The following is a 26,520-nucleotide window of genomic DNA, read 5'->3' as shown; positions in this document are numbered from 1 at the left end:
GGGAGGGGCCCAGCAAGCCCTTCCTCAGAGAAGACGCCACGGCAGGACCAGGGCGCCCAGGGGAGCCCTCCCTCATGGGTGAACCATGGGCTCCACCTGCTTCTACCACACTGATTCCATCCTGACCCTTCTTCGTAGGAAAGTTCTCTTCGCTTTTGGGGCTCTCGGCTCCCTTGTGAAAGGAACGTTCCCTTGGCATGAGAGAGTCTGTGGCTGGGTGTTTTAATGGAACCAACTCAGCTTTTTCTAGATTATTCCAATAACTCAAAACTCAGAGCCACAGAATGTGAGCGTGAAGCATCCATTTCAACTTTTAGAAGTGAGTTTCAGCCGAGACGGGGCGGACTGTGCAGGTCTCCGCTTTCCCTCCGTGCAAACAGGTTCAAGGCGAGTCCCGCTACATGTTCCAGGACAGGCCCAAGCCTCTCACTGAACGTATTTTCACCAGCTGACAGAACCAGGAGTAAAACACCACTCTCGGCAGAACCGGTGGTTTCACCATCGAGGATGATGTCAGGCCAGCCCCACACTGGGAACCTTCCAGACCTTCCTCCCTGAGAAATAAACCAACAGATTGTCTCCAACCAACAGGCAAGTCTACCATTCCCAAGACATGGCTCACGCTCACGCCCCTCGCTGCCGACTTTCTGGTGGCACCCCCAAGTAGCTGGGGCCCAGAGGCCCGGGGCTCCTGACCCCCCAGAATCATGACCAGTACTGGCCGACCTGTTTCAGGTCATGTCACTGAGCTGCAGAAGCACACGGAGCTAAAGCAATTAAGTTCATAACTACAACCCTCCAAGCTCTCAGATTCCCCAGGGGCAGCCACACGGCACGACAAGGGACGCTCTCTTCCTGGACTGTGGCTAATTGGGGCACTAAATATAAACATCCTGATTTGGTTAATTTTCCATGTGGGATTTAGCGTTCCATGGCTACAAGAGATAGGAGTTCTAAAGTGATTCCCTGATTGTCAAGACTTCACAAAGGGGTGGAAGATAAACATGTTTTCAGGGTCAAATAGAACCCATTGACGTGGGAAAGGGGGGTGAAAAAAGGGGGGAGTGAGGCCTGTGCTAAGTGGGAGAGTTCAAGCCCCACCAAAAATAACGCAGCTTAATTTCAAATTGTGCAGACCTAAGCAACACAGGTATGGTCCCCGACCCTTCTTCCTGAGTTTCCAGGGGGCCTGGCCATTCTAACCACAGGTAATGTCACAATGCCTTTCAGATTGAGCATCAGGCTGCTGCATAATTTGATTCATCCTTTGAAAATCCATGCACCAAGAATTAAGATCCTAAAGCTTCTAGGTGGGACCCTAGAGAATAGGAAAATCACTCAACGGAAAATTCCCGGTTGTTAAGGGTAGACCAGCTGACTGTGGTATGAAGTGCAGGGCCACGGGCTACCTTGGCCCACCACTTGTCTTTGTAAATAAAGATTTATTGGAACACTGCCATGCCCATAGCTGTTTCCAGAGTGGAGGAGTTGCAACAAAGACCATACGAGCTGCGGAGCCTAAAAGATTTACTATCTGACCCTTTACAGGAAAAGCTTGCCATTCCCTGGTCAAAGGTTTCCAAACGTTTTGATTAGATATCCCCACCGAGATATGTTATGGGGCATACACCCTAATACATGGACGAGACACAGGATATTTACATAGCTTCGAAGCATCACCCAAACAATTACTTGCTGTCTGACAGACTCAACCCCACAAGGCAGCCAAAGTAACGCCCCCAAAAACAGGACAAGCCCAAATCACGTGGGTCCTGGGAGGACTCAGCACCACTCCGGCAGTAGTCACGCCAAGATTTCACAGCTAAACTGAATAACGAGGAAACATCAGGCAAACCCAAACCCAGGGGCAGTCTGAACGATGACTGGCCTGTCCTCTCACACATGTCAAGGTCACAGTAGACAAGATGGGGCTGGAGGACTGTTCTGAATTAAAGGAGACCAAAGAGACGTCACGTGACGACAGCATGCAGCATGCGTCTCGGATTGGACACTGGCCCAGGAAAGAAGTCGCCGTGTAGGACATTATTGGGGCATTATTATAATCCATAACATTTGAATGGGGACTACAGATTGTAGTGTTTTATCAGTGTTAAACTTTCATATTTGATCACCGTACTTTGGTTGTGTAAGAGAACGTCCTTATTCTTAGGAAAAAACACACTGAAATATTTTGGGATAAAGGGACAATATATCTGCAATTTACTTTCAAATAGATGCCGCTGGAGGAAAATCTCTCTCCCTCTCCCTCACTCTATGTATGGATGGATGAATGGATAGGAGATAGATAGATGGATAGATTGATAGATAGATAGATAGATATAGGTACATAGATATATAGATACATAAACATATTGATAAATTAGGGGCAAAATATAACACTTGATGAATCTGGGTATAAAAGAGTTCTTTATGCTATTCTTGCTGCTTTTCTGTAAGTGTTAAATTATATCAAAATAAAAAGTTTTTTTAAATGCTAAAATAGAACAGTAGAAAAATCTAGAAGAAAATCCCCAAAGCACTCCAAGGACAGAGCTTTGAATCAGTCCTGGTAATTCATGCTCTGGGTTCATTTATTTACAGGCCAGGAGTGCAGAGAGGATTTACCCTGAGAGACACCCAAGCTGGTCTCAGGCCCCCATTCTTCATCTCCTGTGCACGGACCTCTGGGTGCCCTCCCAGTCGGGCAGCCCTGGGGACCTGCTGCAGGGCTGGGTTCCCCCATCTAACTCAGCCCTGGGGACCTGCTGTAGGGCTGGGTTCCTCCATCTAACTCAGCACTCTTGAATTCAGTGGAATGTCACCTTGCAGAGTACGTTGTCCTTCTCCCAGAGGAGGTACAGGACGGGCCATCTTCCTAAGACGGAGAAGGAGAGAAGCAGGATGTCGTGCACGATTGGTTTGGCTAGTGTGGCCCACGCTGCTGACCCTTCGCAGTACCCATCCATCCCTTTTTCTACATAAACAGGAGCTGATTGATTGAGTGGCAGTGTCCCCGGCTCCGGGAGCGAGAGATGACTGTGAAGCAGTGTTCTGGCCAGTGAGCTGTGAGCTCCGGTCTGATGAGTTCTGGGAACGTGTCTGCTTTCCTCATAAACAGGAACCGATGAGGTCAGTGTTATCCCTCATGCTCTTATTTCCTGTCCGGAATACAGATGTGATGGCGGGAGCTGTGGCAGCCATCTGCACTCATGAGGGAAGGGCCAAGAGAAGCATCATCACAGCCCCGACGCCCCGGAGCCACTGAACCACGGCCAGCAGCTGCCTACATTCAAACTTCTTCTCTGTGAGAAAAAAATTAAGCCTTATGTGTTTATGACACTGTTAGCTGTATATTCTATGGTTTTTGTCAAACCCGCTTTTCACTGATATAAAAATAATTTTTTTCTCTCTTCTTTTTTTTTCTATCTCAGGCTCCAGAGAACAGTTGTGATGAAATATTGTGCATTACATTGTCTCAGGGTTCCTTCCTGGTCTCCCTCCCACAAGAAGACAATTTTCAGTTAAACTATGGACTTAATTCTTAAATCCTGAGTCAGGCACATCCCCTGCATAAACCTGAAGGCGCCTACTTGCCTCCCCCAAACCAAACATTTCCCTATTCTGGTCAATTATTAATGTGCTGCAGATATAGTTAAGACACAACCCTAGCATCAAGTATATCTAAAGCTCTAGCAGGGTTCCATTACATGGATAAATAAAGGATGAGTGGCCCAGCCGCCTTGCCGGGGCTGCACACCAGCCTCGCACAAGCTCCTCGCTGTGCTGACAGCGCGTCCACCTGGTCTGTTTGTCCAGCCAGCTGCCAGGATCGAAATAAGGACACACTCAGGAACGTTCTGAGCCCAGGAGTCTGGGAAATAGCAAGTGGGAATGCCCACCAAGAAGCTGTGTGTGACCATGATGTTCACTCATCAAGATCCAGAAGGGAGGGGCAGCTCTAGAAACAGACTCTGCGGCCTGACTCAGCGTGGGGCACCGAGAGTTCCAGCAGCGCCTCCTGCTGACCTGAGAGCCCAGTGCCCCACCTGAAACCATGGCAACCAGAATACACACGGCTGGAATAGGAGGAGCCGGCAGACTCTGGAGCAGAACCGTGAAGTATGGTTGGGACACCAGTGACAGACTCAGGATGAAACTCTGGTGCAATTTATTTCCTATGCGTCAGAAATTCTATACTGAAAAGTGTTCCTTTGGGAGAAGATATTATGATTCCAAAAAGCCCAAACAACTGGAAATCTCTCTGGATAGGTGACAGGGGGCAGAGACCTCAGACAGCTCCTAGTGTGTGTATCAGACACTGCACAGAGCTGGCCGTGGGGAATGGAGTACAGAGCGGGCCTGCTCTGGTAAGAGTGTGCGTCTGTGTCCCCACGGCTGACTCCAGCGGAGCCATGTGACTTGCTATGGCCAGTGCACAGTGAGCAAGTAGGTGTGTGTGTGTCCTCCGGGCTAAAGGCTCTAAGAGCCCACAGGCTGTCCGTGATTGCGTTTCCTTGTCTCCACAACCGTGGAAGCGTCCGTGGGATGGGCTCCCTTCTCCCCGGGTCTCCCCGGTGACTTGCAATGGACACACAGCATGATGGAGGAATAAACCTTTCTAAGCCATTGAGATTTTCAGTTTGTTAGAGCAGCAGAAGCTAAGCTCTCCTGCCTCATACTGTACATATCAAGTGTGTACTAAGTGCTAGCTCTAGGTTACCTTCGAAAAGTGTCCCACCTCTTCACGCTTCAGTTTCCACTGTGGGACTGAAACGCAGTAAAACGGGAAGCACTTGGCACAGTCAGGGTTCGATAAGTGAGGTGGTAATTAGAATTACTGTTATCATCATTACCATTTCCAAGGGATTTAAGGAACACTTTGGGAATTTAGCTGGACTCTATTTATCAATTCTCTTTTATGGGGGGTGCGGGGAATCTATTCCATTCCTTCCGAAAGACCCAACCAATGAGTCTCTGGGTTCCAAGCCTCAGCTCAAGGTGTGCTCGGCTGACTATACCGTGTGGGGTATACTTAACTTTACATTGCTACTTCTGTTACAATGATCGCTATTCACGTTTATAGGGAAGGATCTAGGCCAACATCTGATTTCAGTTCTCCCAGGTTACTCTTCTTTCCTCTCAGAAAACAAGGCTGCACAGAATTCTTAGCACAACTTTCCACAGCTCACCTCGTACCCACAGCTTCTGTGTCTATCTTGCATCTCCCTCTCTTCACTGTTTCCTGTGTGCCTCGAGATTAGCTGATTTTTGCAGGAGAAAGGGCAGGTGTTTATAAAGCCTTAGGTGCATTCCATGGTAGTAACTTGTCGCTGCCCAGCTCAGCACTTCCCCAGTTCAGCCACAGGAAGCCAAACCCCGCGCAGAAGCAAAATCTGCAGAAACACCAGCTGCTCCAAGGACCTGGGACGTCACCGGGGCCAGGTGGCTCACACGGCGCTTTCCGCCCAATGAGAAAATCCATGACCCTCACTGTCGAGCGCCAGCTACTGAGTACCTCCTCCTTCCTCCCAAATTCTCTGTGCCGGGAATAAGCAAAGGGTAAAGACCTTGAGATGGTGGCATTAGGAAGACTTTGTCCGAGCTCACCCAGGGCAGTGGCAAGGACGTCCGGAGGCAGCATGGGTTGGTAACTCCCCATTGTGTGGCGTTTTAGAATTTGAAAAGCTGTTTCTGATATAAAAATAAGATGAATTCATAGATGGATAGTGTGATGGATAGATGGATAAATTTATGCTAAAACAAATATAGCAAAATGCTAATCGTGGAACCTAGATGGTGGGCATATCTGTGTTCATGGTACAAATCTTTCACATTTTTCTATGCTTGAAAATTGCCATACAAGTTGTCAATGGGGGGCTGCTTTTCATACATGATTTCATTTCTCCACTCTGACCACATAGATTTCTGTCTCTTTGGCTACATCTGTCTTCCTTGAATGCTGGTGTCCTGGAGGCTTGCCCCCACTCTTTCCCTTTATAAATTTGCAGCCTCCAGCCAAACTTTGTGTGGTCCCAGCCCTTCAGCCGTTACTTCTCCCCTGACCACGCCGTCCTCTGGCCTCAGCAGTCATCCCTTCAGTGAGGCCACTCCATCTTTGACAGCCACCCACAGCCCTCGCCCTGACACGTCTGCATCACATCTTAAATTCATCCAATCAAAACCAGTGGCATCACGGTCGTCAGGAACCTCCAGTTCTCCCCAGTCTGGCCCCTCACCAGCCCTCTCCTGCCAGCCGAACGCCCAGCGTGGCCTCGTCTGTCTGCAGCCCTGGACTAGCTCCTCCTCCTTGGTACATAAGATTTTTTTAAAACCGGTCCTACTTCAGCCCCCCTAGCACCAAGCCCGATCTTTGAAGACACTGCTGAGGGATGCAGTGTCCACTTTCACCACCTGGCCGACCTCGGTTCCTGGAGGGAGTGCCATGGACAAGACAACTGTCTGTCGGGGACGAAGCACAGTTACATGGTTGGGGGTGAACTTGTTTAATCTTCGGAATTCCAAGTGATTCAGACTCCCACAGGGCTTCTGACCACAGAGTCATTTGTTCTCGCTCAGGTCACTTACGGATCCCTTCCTCCGTGCCCCTTGTCCCCACTTTCAAGGGGATTACTGGAAGCCACTAAGCATTGTGGGAAACTCCCTGGAGTCGCCTTCTCAGGAGGCTGTGTGTATTAAAACTCAGGTCCCGTGGTTTATCCCACCTATTGACCGGAGTCCCCTGCTGGCTCAGGATCCTTCTGGGGGCCTGAACTGTCTCTGTTGCACAAAAGCGCTCACGGCAGGGATCCCTGAGGCAGTGATGTCCTACAGGTAGCCATTGTTTGTGGATTCCGTGTGTACTGCTGGCTTGGAGGCTTGAAGTAGAGGACCCCTTCAGAAGCAATGATAAACAGCTCTTCACGGGTCACACGGGTCAGTGAGAAAATGGGATTGATTGACACACATTCTATCCACCCAAGGTTTTTAAGAAAACAGTTGCCAAGGAGAAAAAGCAGCCCCGTTGCAGTGGGGCTGAGAGCCTGGACTCAGTGCCTGTGACAGAGCGCCCTCTGCTGTGCATCCCAGGCTCTGCAGGCCTCTGGAGCAGAGGGAGAGAAACCCCCGGGGGCAGGGCGAGGTGGGGGGTCCAGCGAGCTGTCCTCAGGGCCGTGGAGTACTGGGGGAACGGGGGGGGGGGGGGGGGGGGGGGGCACAGAACGACGGACGTGAGTTGTTAACGCACTTTGATTGAGGTATGATTTACACACCACAAAAGGCCCCGTTGCACAGGCAGGGTTGGATGGGCTTCCGTCCGGTGTGGTCAGGCAACCACCACCACAGTCCGGTTATGAAACTCTTCCTTCCACGGCCGGCGAAGTTCCCAGCCTCAGGCAGCCGCTGACCTGCCTTCTGTCCCTATTGGGGTCCCTATCCTAGAGATCACAAAGAAATGAAGTCCTGCAATAAGTAACCTCGTGTATCTGGTTACTTTTACTTCATGGAATGTTTTGAGGTTCACCAACTACGGTGCTTGACTCGCCGCCGGGTAGTATTTCATTGAGTGGATGTGTCACATTTTGTTTACCCTTTCACCTGCTGATTTGGGTGTTTCCTGCTTTGGGCTATTCTCAACAGTGCTACTACGAACATTTGTCTACACGTCTGTGTGTGAATGTTTATTTTCATTTCTCTTGAGTAAATACCTAGGAATAGAATTGCTGGGTCATACAAAACTATGTTGACCTTTAGAAGAAACTGCCAAATAGTTTTCCAAAATAGCTGCACACTTTACGTCACCACCAGCAATGCATGTGGCCTCGTTTCTCCGCGTCCTCGCCTGCATGGCCGCGGCACCCCACACCACCACCTCTTAGGGACAGATCCCTAAGTTCTCTGGACACGTTCCCACATAAGGGAGGGGGTTTTTATTAAGTCAGTTGCAACACTGAAATGCAAGGGAGGCTCATGCTGAGACCCAGGGGTGAAGCTCCTGAAACCAGGAGGGGCTGGGAGCCGTGGCCCACACCCCGGCTGGCAGCGGGCAGCCGAGCTGAGTAGCAGCTGCTTCTTCAGACAGGGCTGTGCTCTGCTGCCCCCACGATCCACGCGGCTCCCTGCTGCCTCTCCACCACAGAGGTCCGTGCAACTGTCATTTGGCCAGCTGTTTTCCTGACCATTCAGTAGGAATAAAATATTTCTTATACTTGAATGTCTTTCAAAATTGGGAAGCAAACAGTCCTAGAGAGCCATTATTTGGAAAAAACAAAAAAAGAGAGAAAACAAAATTCCCTCTAAGAGCGAAGGCCGTCTCTGCTTCGCCCGCCTGCCCCAGCTCACTTACTTAGGTCTCAGCGACACCAGCAAGCACCTGAGCTGGTGACGCCTGGATCTAAGCCTTGATTATTTTATTTTTCCAACAAACACGTACTGAGTTTAAGAAAGTCCAGTGTCTGGCACAACAAATACACACGACGGCTCATAAAGTGCAGCCAAATTCCATCGTGTGACTGAACTGCCCGTTCTGCTATTGTCCCTCACCCACCACGAGGCCCAAGACAGCTTCGGCTGGTGCCAGCCTGGAATATATTCCACCCCAGCACTCTGCTCTTCACCACGTTTATTTACGACACGGGTTTTAACAGTTTACTTCAGCCAAAGGTAGTTTAAAAATCATACAGGAAAGTCTTGTTCCGAATGACTGGTGCTTCATTCTCAGGCCACATACTCATTTCCATGACAACAGTAGGTTCCAAACCTGAGGTGTAACACACGCCACTCAAAGAGGGCATGAGGGGGGCCGGCCGGTGGCTCAGGCGGTTGGAGCTCCGTGCTCCTAACTCCGAAGGCTGCTGGTTCGATTCCCACATGGGCCAGTGGGCTCTCAACCACAAGGTTGCCAGTTCAATTCCTCGAGTCCTGCAAGGGATGGTGGGCTCTGCCCCCTGCAACTAAGATTGAACACGGCACCTTGAGCTGAGCTGCCTCCCAGATGGCTCAGTTGTTGGTTGGAGCGCGGGCTTTCAACCACAAGGTTGCCGGTTCGACTCCTCGAATCCCACAAGGGATGGTGGGCAGCGCCCCCTGCAACTAACAATGGCAACTGGACCTGGAGCTGAGCTGCGTCCTCCACAACTAAGATTGAAAGGACAACAACTTGACTTGGAAAAAAGGCCTGGAAGTACACACTGTTCCCCAATAAAGTCCTGTTAAGAAAAAAAAAAGAGGGCACAAGGGCCAGGCGCAGTAAACCCAGGCCGAATCTTTCCGCGGAGCGCCCCGTTCTGAACGTGCAAAGGCCGCACTGACAGGGCTGTCCCTCACAGGCGGTGGAGCTGACCCCCACGACCCAGTCACTTGGTATTCACACGGGAACGCAATTCCCCTCTCACAGAAGTAGTTCATTTTGTCACAAGTCAACAGAGGCAGGAAAATGGGCTCAAACTAAGACGTGTTGCACCTGCTCGGACCCTCCACAAACACGTAACAGCTGAGAGCCGGAAGCAGCAAGACTGGGGGCACCAGTGGTGATCCCCACCGCTCCTCCATGTTCTCCTCCCATGGAACCTCCAGTAGGACGGCGGGTGCCAGCTATTTAAACACGTTGATTTCTTTAGGGGAGTTTTTAGGGCCGTGGAGGTGGTGCTGTCAACCCTAGAAGAGAAGCACTTCTGTTACTTCCCAGGCCAGCCGAACGGAGCCCAGCTGGAGCGCCGCTGGGGACAAATCCCAGCACATGTCTTCGAAGTGAACTGCTTGGTCAAGCAAGTACCACCTCCACATGTTACACTGGAGTCCCATGCAGCCCACGCCCGAGGGTGAGACAATGCTCCTGGACGTGCACCCTCAGGAGAGGGTCAGCGTTGTCTCCTCCACGGCTCCGTCACAGCAGCCTACGAGGTCGCCTGAGGAGCTCGGACCTCGGGCAGTAGCTAAGCCAATGTTTTTCAAACCTACGGGGAGACTGAGGCCCAGAGAAGAAAGCTAAGCAGATGCACCAGACGTCATCAAAGTGAAGGCAATTGGATGAAACACTGCGCGTCGATGGACCAGCACGAGTAGAAGATACGGAACACAGCTTGCAACTTGCCACAGACGCTGAATTTCAGAGACGGTATAATGTGTGTGTGTGTGGCAGGCAAGGGAGTGGCGGGGATGTGTGTCTTAGGATCTATGAAATCTGGTCCTTGAAATGCTCTTGCTCAACCTTACTCATAGATGGGGCAGGCAGTGAAAGAAAGAGACACAATATCTGAAATTGCCGTGTTAGTGAGCAATGTCCCTAACTGGAGTTTTCGGGCCTCTTGTGCCCATCCCCACGCCCCAGCCTGTCCCTCAGTGGAGACACCTGGACGTGAACCCCAGCTCTGCCCCACGGTCTCTGGTTCCAGCCAGTCCTTCAGCCGCAGTATTAAGCTGGCCACCTCCCTCTGCCAACGCTCCTTTGTAAATGCACCTCGGGTCTGCTCTTCCCCCACGCCCACACCCCCCCCGGAGCCTCTGGAGACCCTCCTGATTCTCATTTCCACTGTTACAACTCCATGGACATACAAACCGCAAAGGAAACACCCTCACAAATAAGATCCGTGGTATTGTGTGGAAAGGGAAACGGGGTCTCCCCCACCAGGAGCAGGCGAATCGCGAAGCCTCCACGTGTTCCGTCTGTATTCTGTGCCCCCCGCGCCCCCCGCCCTGGCACACACAGCAGCCCGCTCGCATCAGCCTCAGCTCCCGGCTCTGCCTTCTACGCCAGCTCTGCTCCTCCTGGGGCCAAGTGTGAAAGGAGATGCCAGCAGGAAAAGGTGCTGTTCCAAGCTGCTGAGACAGAACGCGTTCCCTGACTTCCACGGCCTCTCTGCCTGCCTGACGCTGCGTCTTCATTTGCTATGTAATGTGACATCTACAATGTGCCAAAGGCAGGGATTCCCCGGGCTGAGGAAGACCATGTGTGGGGCCCTATGTTTAAGGACACAGCGGGACAGAAATGACAAGATAGCAAGAGGGGAGGCAGGCCTCAAAGCGCCCCCTCCCTCTGACACCCTGCAGGACACAGCACCACCCAGGTATCGGTTCACAAGCCCTCAGTTCTTACGAGAGGTGATGGACAGAGGGGTGTCCGAGTGCTGTTTTCTTAAAGTGGCACAGATTATGTTATGAACATAATCTCACATCATTACCACATTCAACAAAATTAACACTAGCTCCTTAGCCAGCCTGTATGTAAGTTTATCTGGTTATCTCAAAACAATGTCTACAGTTGATTTTATTCAAATCAGGATTCACACACTGCATTAGGCTGTTTTTCTTAACTCTCCCTTCTCTCTCTCTCTCTCTCTCACTCTCTCTCTCTTTCTCTCTCTCTCTTTCTCTCCTACAGATGCATTAACCTTAATCAGAAATATGTCAAACGAGCAGGCAAGCAGGATTTTAAAAGAAGGAGTCTTGCAGCCAGCTGAGGGATCCGAGGGCACTGCGTGGGGCCCTTCTAACAAATACGCAGCCTGTCTCATGGACGCTCCCGGAGAACCTTGCTTAAGGTCAGTGACCGTAGACTAGCAATCTCCTTTGTAGCTCAGAGATGGATAAATTATTATGTGACTCTGCCCAGAGGTTCAGGCTCCTTTTCGGGGACTCCCAAGAGGTAAAAATATGAAGGAACATGCCCAAAAAGGAGACTGAGATGTAAGCCACAGGGACCCTGCCTGTGTCACCAGTGGTTTGGGTTATATACTAATTCAGCTAGGAGCTGCTCATACTTTCTTCCAAAATCCAAATGTAAAGTAGAATGTGGTAAGTCTTATAAAGCAAAAGAGACACAATAATTGTTCTGCAAGTTCAGAGAATTAAAAGACGTTAGTGCAACCCATGTGAAAGCCAGGGCCCCACAGAACCAGGCTGCACAGGGAGCCACACAAAATACCATATACTCACGAATTCCAATCTTTAGTTGTGCTCCTCAGAAAAGCTTTCAGGGTAGCCAGTTCATCACCCATAGCAATATTTTTTAATGTACTTTTTACTTTGGAATAGTTTTACAGCTACAGAGAAGTTGAAGCGATTTCTTTGAACGTCTTTCCTCTCCTCCCGAGTCCCTTCGCCCTTTGGGACCTGTCACTCCGTAACTCTGCACACCAGCCAACCCCCCACAAAAATACTCTTCTAGCACCTCTTGTTCAATATTCGAATCATACAGATTGCCTCTCGGCCTCTTTTGTAGTTTGCTCTGCACCCATTTCACCCCCAGACTGTGCTGAAACCAGCTCTCTTCCTCTCCGTTTCCTTCCTGCTCCCACCTGTGGCCGGACTATCCCACATCGTGAAATGGGAACCAGGAGGAGGCACGTTCTCCTTCGAGGTGGAGGAAGCAGCAGAGTCACAGCTCCGTGGGAGGGACAAAAGGCAGGCTGGCGACCCCTCACGTCTTCAGACTGCGCCCAGGCCGAATGGCCCAGGCTGCTGCTGCGCTGTCACTGTCCCAGGGGCCAGTGGGGGAACTTGTGCGGTCAAGTCCGATTCTGCAGGAGACATTTCCCAGGAGTCGAGCAAATCTGCATGGTTGGTGTTACCTCTGCTGAGATGCTGCCCAAAATATCCTGCTCACAGCTCCGCTTCCCAATCCGATTGCCGAAGCAGAGTTCTGACAGGCGGCAAGTGGGAGTGCGCGAAGCATGAGTCACGTCCCTTCAAATAAAGCAGCTGAGGTCGCAGTCCGCCATCTGCAGTGGGCACTGGCCTCCCAAATGTGGAGAGAAGCCTTATCAGCAAGCTGGCCTTGAACCGAAACCCTGCTGCTTCCTGGGTCCCGTGCAAGCTTTTTAAGTATCCATGGATCTCCGCCACAGTTTGTATCAGACATGGCTTTTCTGTAAGACCGCACGTGGATCTAAGACATTCCTACTGTGTTCTATAAAAGACACTTAATCAGCTCCTCACTGTCTTCCTCTTTCTACCCTCGTCCTCCTTTAGATCTCTCTCCACACAGGGGCAGGGCGATGCCTTAAAAGGCAGATCGATCATCTGTACACCATCTGCCAGGGCTCCCATTTCGTCAGCATGAAAGTCAAAGTCCTCACAGTGGCCCCCAGGCACGGGTGGCCCGGTTCCCGGCGCAGGCATCCCCCTGCACACGTCTCCTGCCCCTGCCTGCCACCAGCCTCCTCAGACCTCACGCTGCTTCCTCAGCCTGGACTCTTCCCCCGGAAATCCAAACGGGTCACATTCTCTCCTGTGTCGTGTCAGCACTCAGATGTCACCACCTTGCAGCCAGACCTTCCCTGACCACCCGATGTACAAATGCACCGCACTGCTTATCCGCCTGAGACTTACTTTTCTCCAAAACCCTATCACACGTGGCACAGCGCACGTCTTACTTGAGGATGTCGTTTGGTGCCCGGCTCCTCCTCTAGAGCATAAGCAGGGCAGGGGCTTGGCCTGGGCGGTTGACGGCTGTATCCCCAGCTGGCAGATGTATAAAAGGTACATTAGCACAAGCTTCACCTCCAGGTAGTTAAATATCATTCAGGACAAGTTATATCCGCAAGGTAAGCACCAATCAGTGAGCACATCCCGCTGACAGAGCCCGAGGTCACAGCGCGGCAGGCCCGGCCTGGTGGCCTGGTGGCCTGGTGACCTGCCGACCCCCGACTCTGCGGGCGCGTCCCGAGCCCAGGCCTTCAGCGTCCTCTCGGTTTAGGGTCGCTCTGGGCTCCCGGACACCGGTCTGGACTGGTGACAAGTGTGGCCTCAGGGGACAGGAAACGGCCGGGCTGGCCCAGGGCTGCCGCTCTGGTCCCGTCAACTCCTGGGCTCAGGGGCGCCGCCTCCGGGAACCACGAGGCCCGGAACCACTGTGACGAAGCGTGAGGCCGGAAGTCGGTGAGCCAAGGCGGCGGCACTTCCGGCACCACTGGTGCCCCTGAGCCGGCGCCGGGGCCGGGCTTCCCCCCGCGGCGAGGCCCGTGTCTCTGTCTGTGGAAGGCCCGCTGCGTCCGTCCCTCGGTCACTCTGTGCACCGCGGCCGCATTGCTGTGACAGCGGAACGGTCACCGAGGACAGAGCCTGGCCACCTCGCGGGGTCCGGCCCCGACCCACCGGGACCTCGGCAGAGACGCTGGTCCCCCCGGTTCCCGCCTCCGGCCACTCACGGCCCCGCCCGGACTCCGTGTCCCCTTCAACCACCTTCAAACTCGGGCAAGGACGTGACTTTACAGTTAGTGACAAAATCCGTAATACCGTGCGGGTGAGGACACGGACAGGGTGACCCGAAGCTGCCCCTCACCCCCCGGGTCCTTCAGTGTCCCCCGTGGGAGCTGCTTCCAAGGACGGGACGTGACTGAGCCCGCAGAGGCCTCTCCGGAAACGGTGAGATCCTGGCGGGCGGGCGGGCGGGGAGCCCTGGACGGAAGGCCGCTGCCTGTTAAGCCGCCACCGGCGGCAGTGGCTGCCCGTCCTTGCGTCCGCCCCGCCCTCCCAGCGCCAGCCGGTTCAGACGTCACCCTGGAAGCTCTGAGCTTGGGAAGGGACAACATTCGTTTAGGCGACAAACTTTGTTTTCTTTAAAAAGTATAAACAAAGGAACTAAATAATTGAATGTTTCAAGATTGCAACTTGAAAGGAAGTTCATTGTGGAAGAAATCTAAGAACAGGGAATTCAAAGGAATGTACTGACTCTATCTCCGTGAACTAATGCTCCTGACCACCTTAATTTTTTTTTTTTTAATTCTGGTTTTCGAACATCAGTTTCCAACATGGTTAAAATGCAGTAAGAGGGTTATGGATTAAGGAAATTCCACCTAATAAGGACAACGCTGAAAGAAGGTTAAGAAAAGCACAGTGAAAAAATAGAGCATGGGGGGGGGGCTCTCCCCATTAACAAGTGTTAATGAGAATCTGTCAAATGGACATAAGCATTCAAAGCCAGTGACAGATACAGCCCAAATTCCGTGAATTCGCACTTGTTGTAAACAGCAAGAATTCAGGTGGGTTCCTTACGTCTGTGCAATGCTCACACTTGAGACATGGACAACAGAAGCTTTCAATAATAATAAAATAATCAAAAAAATTATCAAAAATACTTCAATTATCAACTCCCATTATATAATTATACATAATAATGACCACAAGTAATTTTCTTAGTAGAACAATTTATTAGTGGATATGCAATAAAATACCTCCCCAAATACCTTTCCAGAAATGACAAGGCAGAAAGTTAACTTTATCTTTGGGTTCTTGGGGAGTTTTTTTTAATGTAAACATGAAATATTTGAAGAAATAATAAAAGGTAACAAATGGACCTGTAAAATATATTTTAAAAATCTGATTTCAAATAAGTACGAGACTTAGAAATACAAATGTGTTATCTAAGGAATGATTTAACTATCCAAATAGAAATCCAAAAGTATTTCCATAACTTCAACTATAAAAACACAAATTCAGTAAGTATTTCAAATCTAGAAAAAATGACTTGAAAAAATACAATAATTATTATGAAAGGTGAGGACTAACAGACCGAACTTGAAGAGAAAGTGGGACAATGGAGACAGGTCATCAGCACAAAGCTCCTCTCCAGGTGACATAATTACACAGACAAGTGGGTGTGGAAAAGGTACAAGGCACAAGCATGATCTCTAAGTGATCAGATATCCTTCAGGACAAGTTACATCTGCAACGTGAGCACGCATCCGTGAGCACATCCCGCTGACAGACTATTGAAAGATTTTTAAATCTCCTAGGGTAACTGAGTACACAGTGATCAGCAAGTAAATAAGATGCACAAACACAGACTTTAAGCTAAGCAGTTAAATGTGTAAATTATGAATGACTGGAATTCATAATTGTATTAAATGAGGAACACAGCTTCTAAACTGTTTGCTATAACTCTCACTTGTTTGGAATCAAGCATATCGATGAGTTTTCAAACCAAACCGTGTTACAATGCAGTCACATGCTTATACAACCACGTACAGAATAACAAGAGTTAACTATATTTTGGGTATCCTTCACATTCATTTAAAGTTTTGATTAGTTGCTACCTTATAGATGTCCATTCACTAGCAAGATTTCATACATTTTACAAGTCTAAAGCACATTATTGTAATAAAAAACACTAATGAGCAATAAAAATGTTTAATTATCACAGATTCCTATAAACGTTGGGATTAACTTTTAAAGTTCAGCAGAATAGTAGGTGCTTAACAGGAACACTGAAGGGATCTATACAACAATTTAAATTTAAAAGAATTACTAAATGTCTGGGAATAATTTCCTTGAGTTTAGAAAGTAGTAAATCTTGGTTTACTACCATCTGAAATCTTGGTGTTATCACCATCTTCAATTCAGACTTAATTAAAGTAAACAGGGAAACACAAACCTTATGTGATGAACAAAGAAGAGATCATTGTCTTTACAGTGCGGTGACTAATTTATTATTTGGGTAACGGAACAGGTAGAAATGGAGCTGCATAGAATGAGACTTTTTTGGAGGCAGCAGGTGCGTTTAAACCTTATAAACCCGTACTAACAGAAGGCACTTTAAAGGCTTTTTGGGGTGCTTTGCAACTAACGTTTTCCACGCCAATGGCAAACTGTAAACAACTGTGCCAAGATGGCTCTAATACCATGAAGCTCCCTATTTCTTTGAAAAGGCGGTATCGAGTATATAAAAATGCAGTAAATTAAGATGTTAATATATTAAACAATTAATTTATAAACATTTCAAATTATAGATATCTTACAAAACAGCTCTGTGATAATAAAAATTATTTTTGCAAACAATAAACACGACTTAAACATAGTACAAAAAATGTCTCTTAATTAGCTTGTTAGCTGGGAAAAGGGCGGGGAAGAAAGTCTAGACCTGAAATCTAATAGTTCTGTAACACAAAATATTCCTAATTAAACTTTCCATACAGATATTTTTAACACTGAAATATAAAAATTGAAATTTTCAATAATTCCTTATTTTAAGGCCATTGAAACAAGTTTCACATTGTTAAAGGTTCGTGAAGTGTTATTTAGAGTCCAAGGATGTTTGGGTTAACTCATCACATCCATTCTGCTTATGGCTTTTTCACTGAACAATACATTCTGTTGTGTTTTCTCCTTGAATTCACTAATAAAAAGCCAGCACTCTGTGCCACGTGTCACAACGTCGAGGATTCACTCGTGGGCGGGAAGGATGCTGATCTCCTGCACATGTGGTCTCACTGCCAGGGTCTTGGGCTATGGTTGCTATGACAGTGTTGTTGCTAGGATAATTCCAAGGACCACAAGCAAAATAATCACACAAATAATAACGAACATCATTTTCTGCAAGATAAAGAAAAACTCTAATTAACTGCAAGCTGTCAAAGGGAAGAAGTCACTAGTGTGCTTTTCTAACAAAATTCTCCTGGAGTATGAGACAGTTTAAAATACAAGTCCACTAGCAAGCAAGAACCCCAGAGGTCACAGAAAAGGGAGGAATGGGGAAGGAAAGTTCTGAAGGCAAAAGAGAGTTACAGACACGTGTACATTAAACGAAAATAGACAGTGTTACTAAGACAACACTGATATGCTCCTGGAGGGAAAAGACAAGTCTGGCTGGCACCATGTGGTTTCTGCAAGGACACTGTCTATGGGTCATAATAATACTCCAAACTGCTATTTCTCAGATGCAACGTGTATCGTTTTAAAACTTTAAAGAGTCTATTTCTCATTTGCTCTTATCTACACATTGTTTTACACTGAGCTATGGTGTACGTGTGTCAGAAGTCATCAAGCCATGGGCTGGCTTCCGTCGCGCCCGTGGCCCAGAGCAGGGCGACAAGCATTTTACTTAACAAGCATCCTCGCACCACTGAAAGCTAAACAACCTTTGGCTTCAGAACCTCGTGTCGTCCAGGAAGCTCGTCTGTGGGAGGAGGGAAGGGTGTCTGTCACACGATGAAAGGTACACCACGCTGTCAGACTTCAGTTCTCTTTGTAAAAAGCAGAGACTCGTCATTTTAAATTAGTCACCAAAGTCTGCCGCACTTCCATCTAAGACATCGGAGCGGCGGAAACTGGACGGCTGTGAATTAACGTGACTGCCAAGAGCGCGAATAACGGAGGGTTAGGAAGACAGCATGGCCAGGCCCCTCAGCAAACTTGCCAGTCACTTACTTGGACCTAGGGAGCCCTGCCTTTGGGTGTCACCTTTCCCTCAAGTTCCACATGACTTGTCAGTGTTACGTGTGTCCCAACGTTCCCGGTGGCCTCTTCACACGCTTCCCAGCACCTTCCTAGGTCAGCTTTCCCGCTGGCCTGTCCTACCTCCTCCCCACCCACCCCCGCCTTTCAGCTGCTCCCAGAAGGCTCCATGGACGAGTGCTCTGACGCTCGCCGCCTCATGGAGTGTGCCGATGGCAGGGTACTTGGTACGCGTGTGCCTCCCCCACATCTGGCTTCCGGTGCCCCCTAAATACATTTAACAACCATCTTGCCCAAACTCCTGCTAACGGCTCTGGCTCCCTGTTAGAGCACCCTGGGAGTCACGCCTGTTTCCATTCAGCTCCCGGCTCTCCCACCTACGATACAGAAGTCATGGGCAAGGAGCTGCCTCACCCTGACTGCCCACAGGAAGTCGGGTGTCCTAGCCATGCTGAAGGTCATGGGGTCGGCTCCCGAAGAGCCTGCGTGCAGCCCAGCCTATAGGAAGACTTTGCTGAACTATTTGCTAAAAGAATAAATTTTCAAAAGTAAAATTAAAGACACCAACCACGGCATTTGTATACAAATAATTGTTGGTGTGCCTCCGGTGTGTTTTTTCATTAATGAGGATTGTTTTGTGCATCGTATTTAAGCAGCCAGCCAGGCCTGGGGCCCAGAACGAGCACACTGCTCTCCTGACAGGCACCTGAGAGGAGCCTGCATTAACTACCAACAACATAACAGCACCTGTGAAAAAGCAGCTCATCTCACTGAGGCCAAGCTAAACACTGATTTTATCTTTAGTGTAACCACATTCAACTAACCATGTTTCGGCCACTAGGTAAAGTGAAGAACATTCGTATTTTAGAAAGAATTATGAAAATGTCTTTAAAATACTGTTCTATTAGTAAAGAAAACTCACATACACTGTTCTTTTCGGCAAGGCTAATAGGAAAACACTAGTAAGACACATAAATTTCCTGACAATACAAGTAGAGTTCTGCGAGTTCCTTCTGCCTCCCAAACAATGGACCGTTACCAAACTCGACATCCCAGGGCTTGTTACTGAAACAATTTCAAGTGCAACTTTCTGGCTTTACGAATGTTAGAACATTAGCTGGGAAAGCTGCTCATCGATTAATTGAGCGTGCTGAGTGTCACAGGTGCTCAGAGTAAGAAGTAACTCTTCAAGATTGAAAAGCAGCAGTGAACCTTGACCACACAAGTGGTGCCTTTCCACCGTGTCTTTTCCCCCCCATAAAGTGCCAAGTGTCTGTCAAGGTGCAAGTCACCTTCATAATAAAAGACTGAATTCATCAAGGACTACCTGTCACAGTCTGGACACCCCGGGACATTTCACCGTTTTTTTAATCACAATGATGATGCCAAACAAACATTTTAGGAGAAATAATTGGTATGTCCAAATTTACCAGAATATACCAGAGAACATTCTAACTTGAGGGTTAATATAAGAAGGATGACTCCAAATGCATAAGAAAGCCAGAGGAAAAACACAAAATCTACTGAGGTTTGGAGAACAGTGATACTCATATAGTGAACAAAAATAAAGATACTTTAATAATTGAATACCTTTTATATTCAGAATTGTTTAAAATTAACAGGCATGCTAACTCAATAGTTTTCATTTTAATAAGGGAATATTTTTAAACAATGAAGTCAGGAGAAATTTTAATTTCACTGACTTTTTCATAGCTTTACTTCCATTCCTTCTAATTCCACTATAAAACGATGAGTAAATATATTTCACAAAGCAACCATCAGTTGTTGCAATTCTTCTAAAAGTTAAAATTTAAGAGATAAATTGAAATATTAAATGTAGTTTTTAACTGCAAATTCATCTTCAGTGCTCTGGTTAGTACACTTAATGAAGGGCCCCAGCAGGAGAGACACAGGCTTCCTTGATGGAGAAGCAGAGGCCAGCTGGGTGCTGTGTGCCATGCTCACATGCCAGTACTGGGTGAACCTAGAAGCTTTTCAGGTGCACAGGAAGTCCTTGGTTTAAAAACGAAGACCACCCAGCCTGCGCGTTCTCAGCACGTATCCGGCTGGAGACCAGAACCCGCGAGCGGGGCAACTCACTGGTCCGCGCCAACACCTGCACCGCTCCCAGCAAGCTTTGCTACTTTCAGGCGTATCAGAATTGGGCGGCACTACTATTAGCTAATGGAGAGCGTTAATAAGTAGATCAGTGGATTAGGTACTTACTGCCGCGCCGGCAGACAGGCACACACACTGACGTTATCCGCATCATTTGCCAACTGATAAACCAATAATTAGAGCAATTACAGCAACCAGAAACACCGACACAGCAACAATTATCCACTTTTTCTGTCAAAGAAAAGCAAGCGGATCATATCATGGTTAATTTTATATCACTACATTGGGAGACATCATTCATTGAAAATAAACGATTCTTCAGAATTCACTTTAAAGTCTAAGTTACAGGACATCTGACTAGTTCTGTTTGACAATTTTTAGTTCTCAAAAAGTGATTTTTATTTTAAGATCAGACTATTTGGAGATAAACTGTTATAGAACTCTTAGAATATCAGATTTCGTCAGTGTGAGAGCTGCATGGTCACTTTATTTTGATAAATTTCCGATGGATTGAGATATACCCCTTTTTCATGTCTACAGAGCTGCACAGCCAGCCTGACCAAGTAGGAAGCGAGTTATCTATTAATAAAGCCCCTCCACTCCTTTGTTTCTTTCTTGTTTGTCGTCGGCAGTCAACTCCCTCCCTCCTCCTGCCATCACCTATAAAATAAGTCACTCCAGTAATGCCACCTGGCTCTCGGGCCACACACAGCTGCCCTGGCAATAAAAACCCGACACCAGGAGAGGGGCCAGCCAGCAGCCAAGCACCTGAGCAGCACAGTGACAGGCTGAGCTGCGTGGTCTCAGATGCCAGGCACTTGACGGGAAAGGTCGGGATCATTTATGAAACAGGCATCGCATTTCTGACCAGCTGACAGTCTAGGTGACAAAGAGACCCTAGCATCTTCCACAGCGAGGCTTCCTCAGCAGGTTAAGAAGGAAGACGTATCCTCCACCATCTTTTCTCATTCTGGGAAAACCAATGAACTCTTCACTGACATTTTCGTTGGACTGACAGGCTGTGTGGGTCATGATTTCTCAAGTGAAGGTCCAGCCTGTGCCTGAACTAGGCTCAGCAAGCACTTCCCCGGGGAACCTCGTTACCTCATTACCACGTGATGATGACGCAGAATGATGTGAGAAACTGCGCCTTTCGTTTCATAGATGATCCACACACCAGATGAGCCCACGACCAAGCAGAGTGAGGTGCCCTGCAGGCCACCAGTGGAGCGCAGAATGTGCGTGGACAGTCATGACGGGTGACTCTACACACGGTCTGACTCCTCATTTCCCCCAAACATTTAGACTCTCCTTTCATGGCCTCGTGGACGTGGCATGGAACCCTGCGGTCCCCAGCACTGAGCCCTCGGCCTGTAAGAAAGGCCTGCACATCCAAACGGCCATCTTCCGGGGCAGGAGGGTGACGCTCACGGAGAGCAGTGGTTTGGGCTTCGTGTCCAAGGCAGAAGCCACAGTGATGGGCCGGGACACAAGCCACAGTTCGACGGTTCCCCAGGCCCCAGAGCAGAACTTCATTTTCTAATTCATTGTTTTCCTAGAAGAGCTTTCACTCACATGTACCACACACTTAAGATTCAGATAGAGATATTAAAACCCACTGACAAAGCTTAAATTACATAAAACCTTAGGTCCACAGTCTCAAATAATTCTCTTCTTTCCTCTGAGACAAAGGATTAGCAAATAACCTAACTAGAGAATAGTCTTCATTGCGTAAAATGTGTAATCAATGGATTTGAAGAGAATTTCCAATCCCATTAGTTTTTTTATCTCCCTCCAAATAATGACCCAAGAAACAGCAAACTCTGAATTTGAACCACTTAACCTCGAAAAGGAAAATGGCCTGACCTTTGGTTGTACAGGGTTATAATTACTTAGGATACAGAAAGATTCATGGTCAACTTACCTGACAAACTTCAAATTTCTCAGCAAAAGGAATATTTCAGTTTTAAAATGAAACATTAAGAAATTTTTATCTCTTGGAATACCTTTCAAGTTGGCTAACATCAATATAGTAAACCAAACAGAAAACCAAACAGAAAAACGCACGTTATTTCATGAAAACTAAACTCACCCTTCTCGCTTTGCTCTGATATTTAATAGCTTTCTTCGTTTCTTCCTTAGCATGTTCTACGTAGTCTGCAGCATTCATAACGTTTTTTTCTATGTTGTTGATCATTTCACCCTTAAAACAAAAATGTTTCAAACTGAGGAGACATTTTCAAATGACTGAATTATGTATCTTAAGGCAGCCATGTGGCATCAGTCAGGTTTTTCACATGAAAATGTGTAAGTAATGGATACCGAGTTTTTCACATTTACCAAAGACACCATTACAAATGCTCTAATACAAAGAACTCATAATTCAATTTATATTGTAAAAAGAATGAAAAGGGATGGACAAGACTGATGAAGGCATATGGAGGAGACTGTGAGATGTGCTTTCATGCGTGAACTCTTTGAAGACGAGCACAGGGGAGGGCGGCAGCTCCGTCAGATAAGCCAGTGCTTTGTTATACGCACATACATACAATGCACAAGAATGGCATCTGTTCTGACGGGTGCTAAATTGGTGCGATGTCTTTAAAATAGCAGTAAACTAAGAGTAGCTTATGTTTGACACTAAGTTGACTAAATTAATGAGCAAAAATGTAAAGTGAGGTGACTGCAGTGAAATGTCGGGGAGAAAGCGTATTACCTGGTTTGTGTCCCCCCGCAGACACGGCCTGCAGCAGTGACAGCGAAGCACTGAAGAAGGGGCATGATTAACGCACTCGCTCAGTTTTAACTCACTAGTGAGTTCCGACGATACACCGACGTGGATTAGATGAAGCAACATAATGCAACACTAACAGACTTGTAGGAGGGCGGTGAAACACGGCTAAGAACACAGCAGGTTTTCTAATGGAGCCTAAGGCAATACAGTTGGTCTAAAATAATTATCGCTGAACTCTGAAGTACTGTAAAATCTTCAGTAATTACAGAAACAATGTAGTGTGCGTATTGTTTCACTGGTTTTCTTTGGAATACTTCCTGAAAAGCAGCAGCTGGTCGACCAGACTCTCAGCTCTCCATTTCCTGTATTGTGAATGGCAGTGGGTCCCCCTCCCCCACTCCCTCTCCCCATTGAGACGCCATGTGGTTGGTGGTTCCTCCTAACCAACGCATAGGACCTGTTTTTCCCACATTTTTATGATAAAGTTCCTCAAAATACACTGCTCTTCGAAAGCTCGGTGAGGCTGGGGGAATGAATTCTGTGCATGGTGTCCTGTCCTTCATACACAACCCAGGCAATCACGGAAAATGAGCCGGTTAGACCTGAGCCTTCAGAGGGCTGGTCCTGCCAAAACAGACCCGACGCCAGTCCCCACAGGTGTGAGGACGTGACGCACCTGCGAAGGCCCCATGTGAACACGCCCAGTTCACCAGGGTCAGCTGAGTTCTCAGCGGCCCGTGTGCGAGGCGTGACCAATGGGGGACCTTACTCAGCATCGCGAGTAAGCGGACACACCTGACGGGCACACACCGGCCTGGGTTTTTCCCCAAATTTTATACAGTTTTTAAAAACTAACTTCTTCAGTCCTCTCCTGGGGGGCCCCTCACACCCCCTTCACTCCCTGCCTGTGTTACTGGACAAACTGAGAACACCATCTAATAAGTACACGCTTGTACTTATGTTGTGGACTGTATCCCCTTTGGGGCCTATTCTTTTAAACATTTCTTCCAACTATTACTATAATATATGCCCCTTGTAGAAAACTTGAAAATACATATATTTTAAATAAGAAAATTTAAATTTCCATAGTCCCACAGTCATTACTCTGTTTGGTATATTTCCTTCCTTTTGTGAATACTGTTTTATGTAGCCAAGTTCATGCCATATATATATACACACATACACACGTGTTATGTATTTATATTTATACATCTATCTATGTACACATAAGGTTTTTATATCTCTCTCTTATCTTAAAATTGCAGCACAACATTTGTGTATTTCATTAGAAATCCTCCATGAACAAAAAGTTTATGCTGCCCATGGTTGCCTAACAGGCTGTCCTATGGACACACTGTAATTTAATTCACTAAACCCGTCCTTTACTGTTGAAAATTTAAGCTGTTGCCAGCATTTCAATCTTACGTGACAATAACACTGCAACCAACTTTTGAACTGGGAGACTGGATCCAATATAACGGCTTCCCCAGGAACACTGGACTCGATTACAGAATTTTACGTGCGGCTGTTCTTCGCAGTTAGTCACCTGAGTCTCAACAAACATGGCCATGTCCACAAACATTTCATGCAGCTCTCGGATGCTGGTCTCCAGTTTTATGATGTCTTTGTGACGTGACTCAATTTCATTGAGAGCTTGTCTAGTAATTTGTGAATCAGATATAATCTTTGGGGAAAAAAAAAGAGAAATACTGATGAACTTACGATTGCTCTAGGAGCTTAAGAAAAAATACACATGCACATATATGTAGCCACCGTGGGCCAGCTGTGTACTCACATCTGAAGTGAAAATGGACGGGTTCCCACTTTCCAGCATCGCTTCTAGCTCATCATCAGTCGTAGTTTTTCCAGCTGAAAGGTTAACAAAAACTCCATTCAGAATGTGGCAGTATTTTTTTTCTTTACTTATTTATTTTTAATTTTGTTGGGGAACAGTATGTTTCTCCAGGGCCCATCTTCAAGTCGTTGTCCTTCAGTCTAGTTGTGGAGGGCGCAGCTCACTGGCCCACGTGGGAAGAGAACCGCCAACCCTGTTGTTGAGAGCGCGCGCTCTAACCAACTGAGCCATCTGGCCGCCCCTCAGAATATGGCAGTATTTAAAAATGACTTTCAACCATAAGTCAGCAACTAAAATCTAATTGAGTTAACATTTTAAAATGTTTTTCTAACCTTTCGAATGTATTTTCTTAGGCAAGTGTTAACGATGAGAGAAACTAAAATAAGACTGAGAAGGAGGAACAACTGAAAAACACTCATGAAAAACCTTGTAACTGGAATGAATAATAAAATCTGATTCTACTATGAATGAGAAATAACTATAAAAAGGAAATCGATACAATGCTTTTGGCATATCAGTTTTCCTAAAAGTTTAACTCTGGCTTATGGAAAAAGGAGATAAGCTGAATTCAGCATATGTTAAATAGACATAAATAAAGATGGCCTCATTGGAATCAGATCTTTAATACTCTATGTTTTGTTTGTTAACATTTTTCTTTAGGTGTATTAATGCTCTCTATGAAACATGTTAACAGGTTTTTGGAAAAACTGAATGCATAATACTATTTTTTGCAATTTGTGCCACAAAAGACAAAAATAAACGTCATAATAATTAAACTTTTTAATGTTAATGTTCATAGCAGCATTATCCATAATCGCCAAAAGAGGGGAAACAACCCAGAGGCCCACCACCAGATGATGGACCCAGATGTGGCCCAGCCACACACTGGAACACTAGTCAGCCCCAGAAAGGGGCGGGACACTGACGGAGCTACAGCACGGCGGAGCCTCCAACAGGCTGTCAGGGGACAGGGCCAGTCACAAAACACCCTATGTGGTACGATTCCATCTATATGAAATGTCCAAAATGGGCAGGTTTACAGTGAAACGTAGGTTGGTGGTTATCTAGGGCTTGGGGCGGGGAAGTAGGGAGTGACTGACAATGGGTAAGTAGGGATTTCTTTTCGAAGTGATGAAAATGTTCTAAAATTGATTGTGCTAACAGACTATAAACCACTGAACTGCGCACTATGATCCACGTGGTATGTTACCTGTCTCCCTGAAAATAAGACCTCACCGGACCATCAGCTCTGAGGCATCTTCTGGAGCAAAATTATATACTATTATATTCTATTATATAAGACCCGGTCTTATATTAATTTTTGTTCCAAAAGACACAGTAGAGCTGATGGTCTGGCTAGGTCTTATTTTGGGGGAAACACTGTAGTTATATCCCCACAAAATTGTGAGAAAGTCATTGAGTGGGGTTCACGTTCATAGCTGTTCCATGCTCCCCACGCCTGCAGATGCTGCCCCCACAGTGGGTTTGTGTCACAGCTGAGGGACCCGATTTTGATAATGGGAAGTAAGCAGATTGCCTTCCGCCCAGAGGCAGACGCGAGCTCCGTCTGCAGCACTGACTGCTCCACAGACGGCCTCGAAAAACAGTAGCAAAAGGGCCCTTGGTGTCTGCTCACCAGAACCATGAA

General features: G+C 47.4%; 1 protein-coding gene across 4 annotated transcripts in view; it reads right to left on the bottom strand.

Annotated features, from left to right (window-relative positions):
• Window positions 1-15,143: 15,143 nt before the first annotated feature.
• Window positions 15,144-26,520, bottom strand: part of STX2 (syntaxin 2) — a 31,938-nt gene continuing 20,561 nt past the window's right edge. For 2 of the 4 annotated variants that reach the window (XM_033098104.1, XM_033098102.1), the window contains exons 7-11: window positions 24,813-24,886; window positions 24,564-24,701; window positions 22,376-22,486; window positions 20,392-20,514; window positions 15,144-17,304 (exon numbers count right to left, since the gene is read on the bottom strand). In XM_033098104.1, the coding sequence (XP_032953995.1) occupies window positions 20,434-20,514; window positions 22,376-22,486; window positions 24,564-24,701; window positions 24,813-24,886 (404 nt within the window). In that variant the 3' untranslated portion in view covers window positions 15,144-17,304; window positions 20,392-20,433. The remainder of the gene's footprint in view (window positions 17,305-20,391; window positions 20,515-22,375; window positions 22,487-24,563; window positions 24,702-24,812; window positions 24,887-26,520) is intronic. The other 2 variants (XM_033098105.1, XM_033098103.1) reach the window with 1 other exon arrangement.

Source organism: Rhinolophus ferrumequinum, chromosome 25, assembly GCF_004115265.2.
Source record: "Rhinolophus ferrumequinum isolate MPI-CBG mRhiFer1 chromosome 25, mRhiFer1_v1.p, whole genome shotgun sequence".
Taxonomy (NCBI): Eukaryota; Metazoa; Chordata; class Mammalia; order Chiroptera; family Rhinolophidae; genus Rhinolophus; species Rhinolophus ferrumequinum.
Note: the sequence above shows the minus strand (reverse complement) of the source record. Positions and strands in the feature narration are given on the sequence as shown.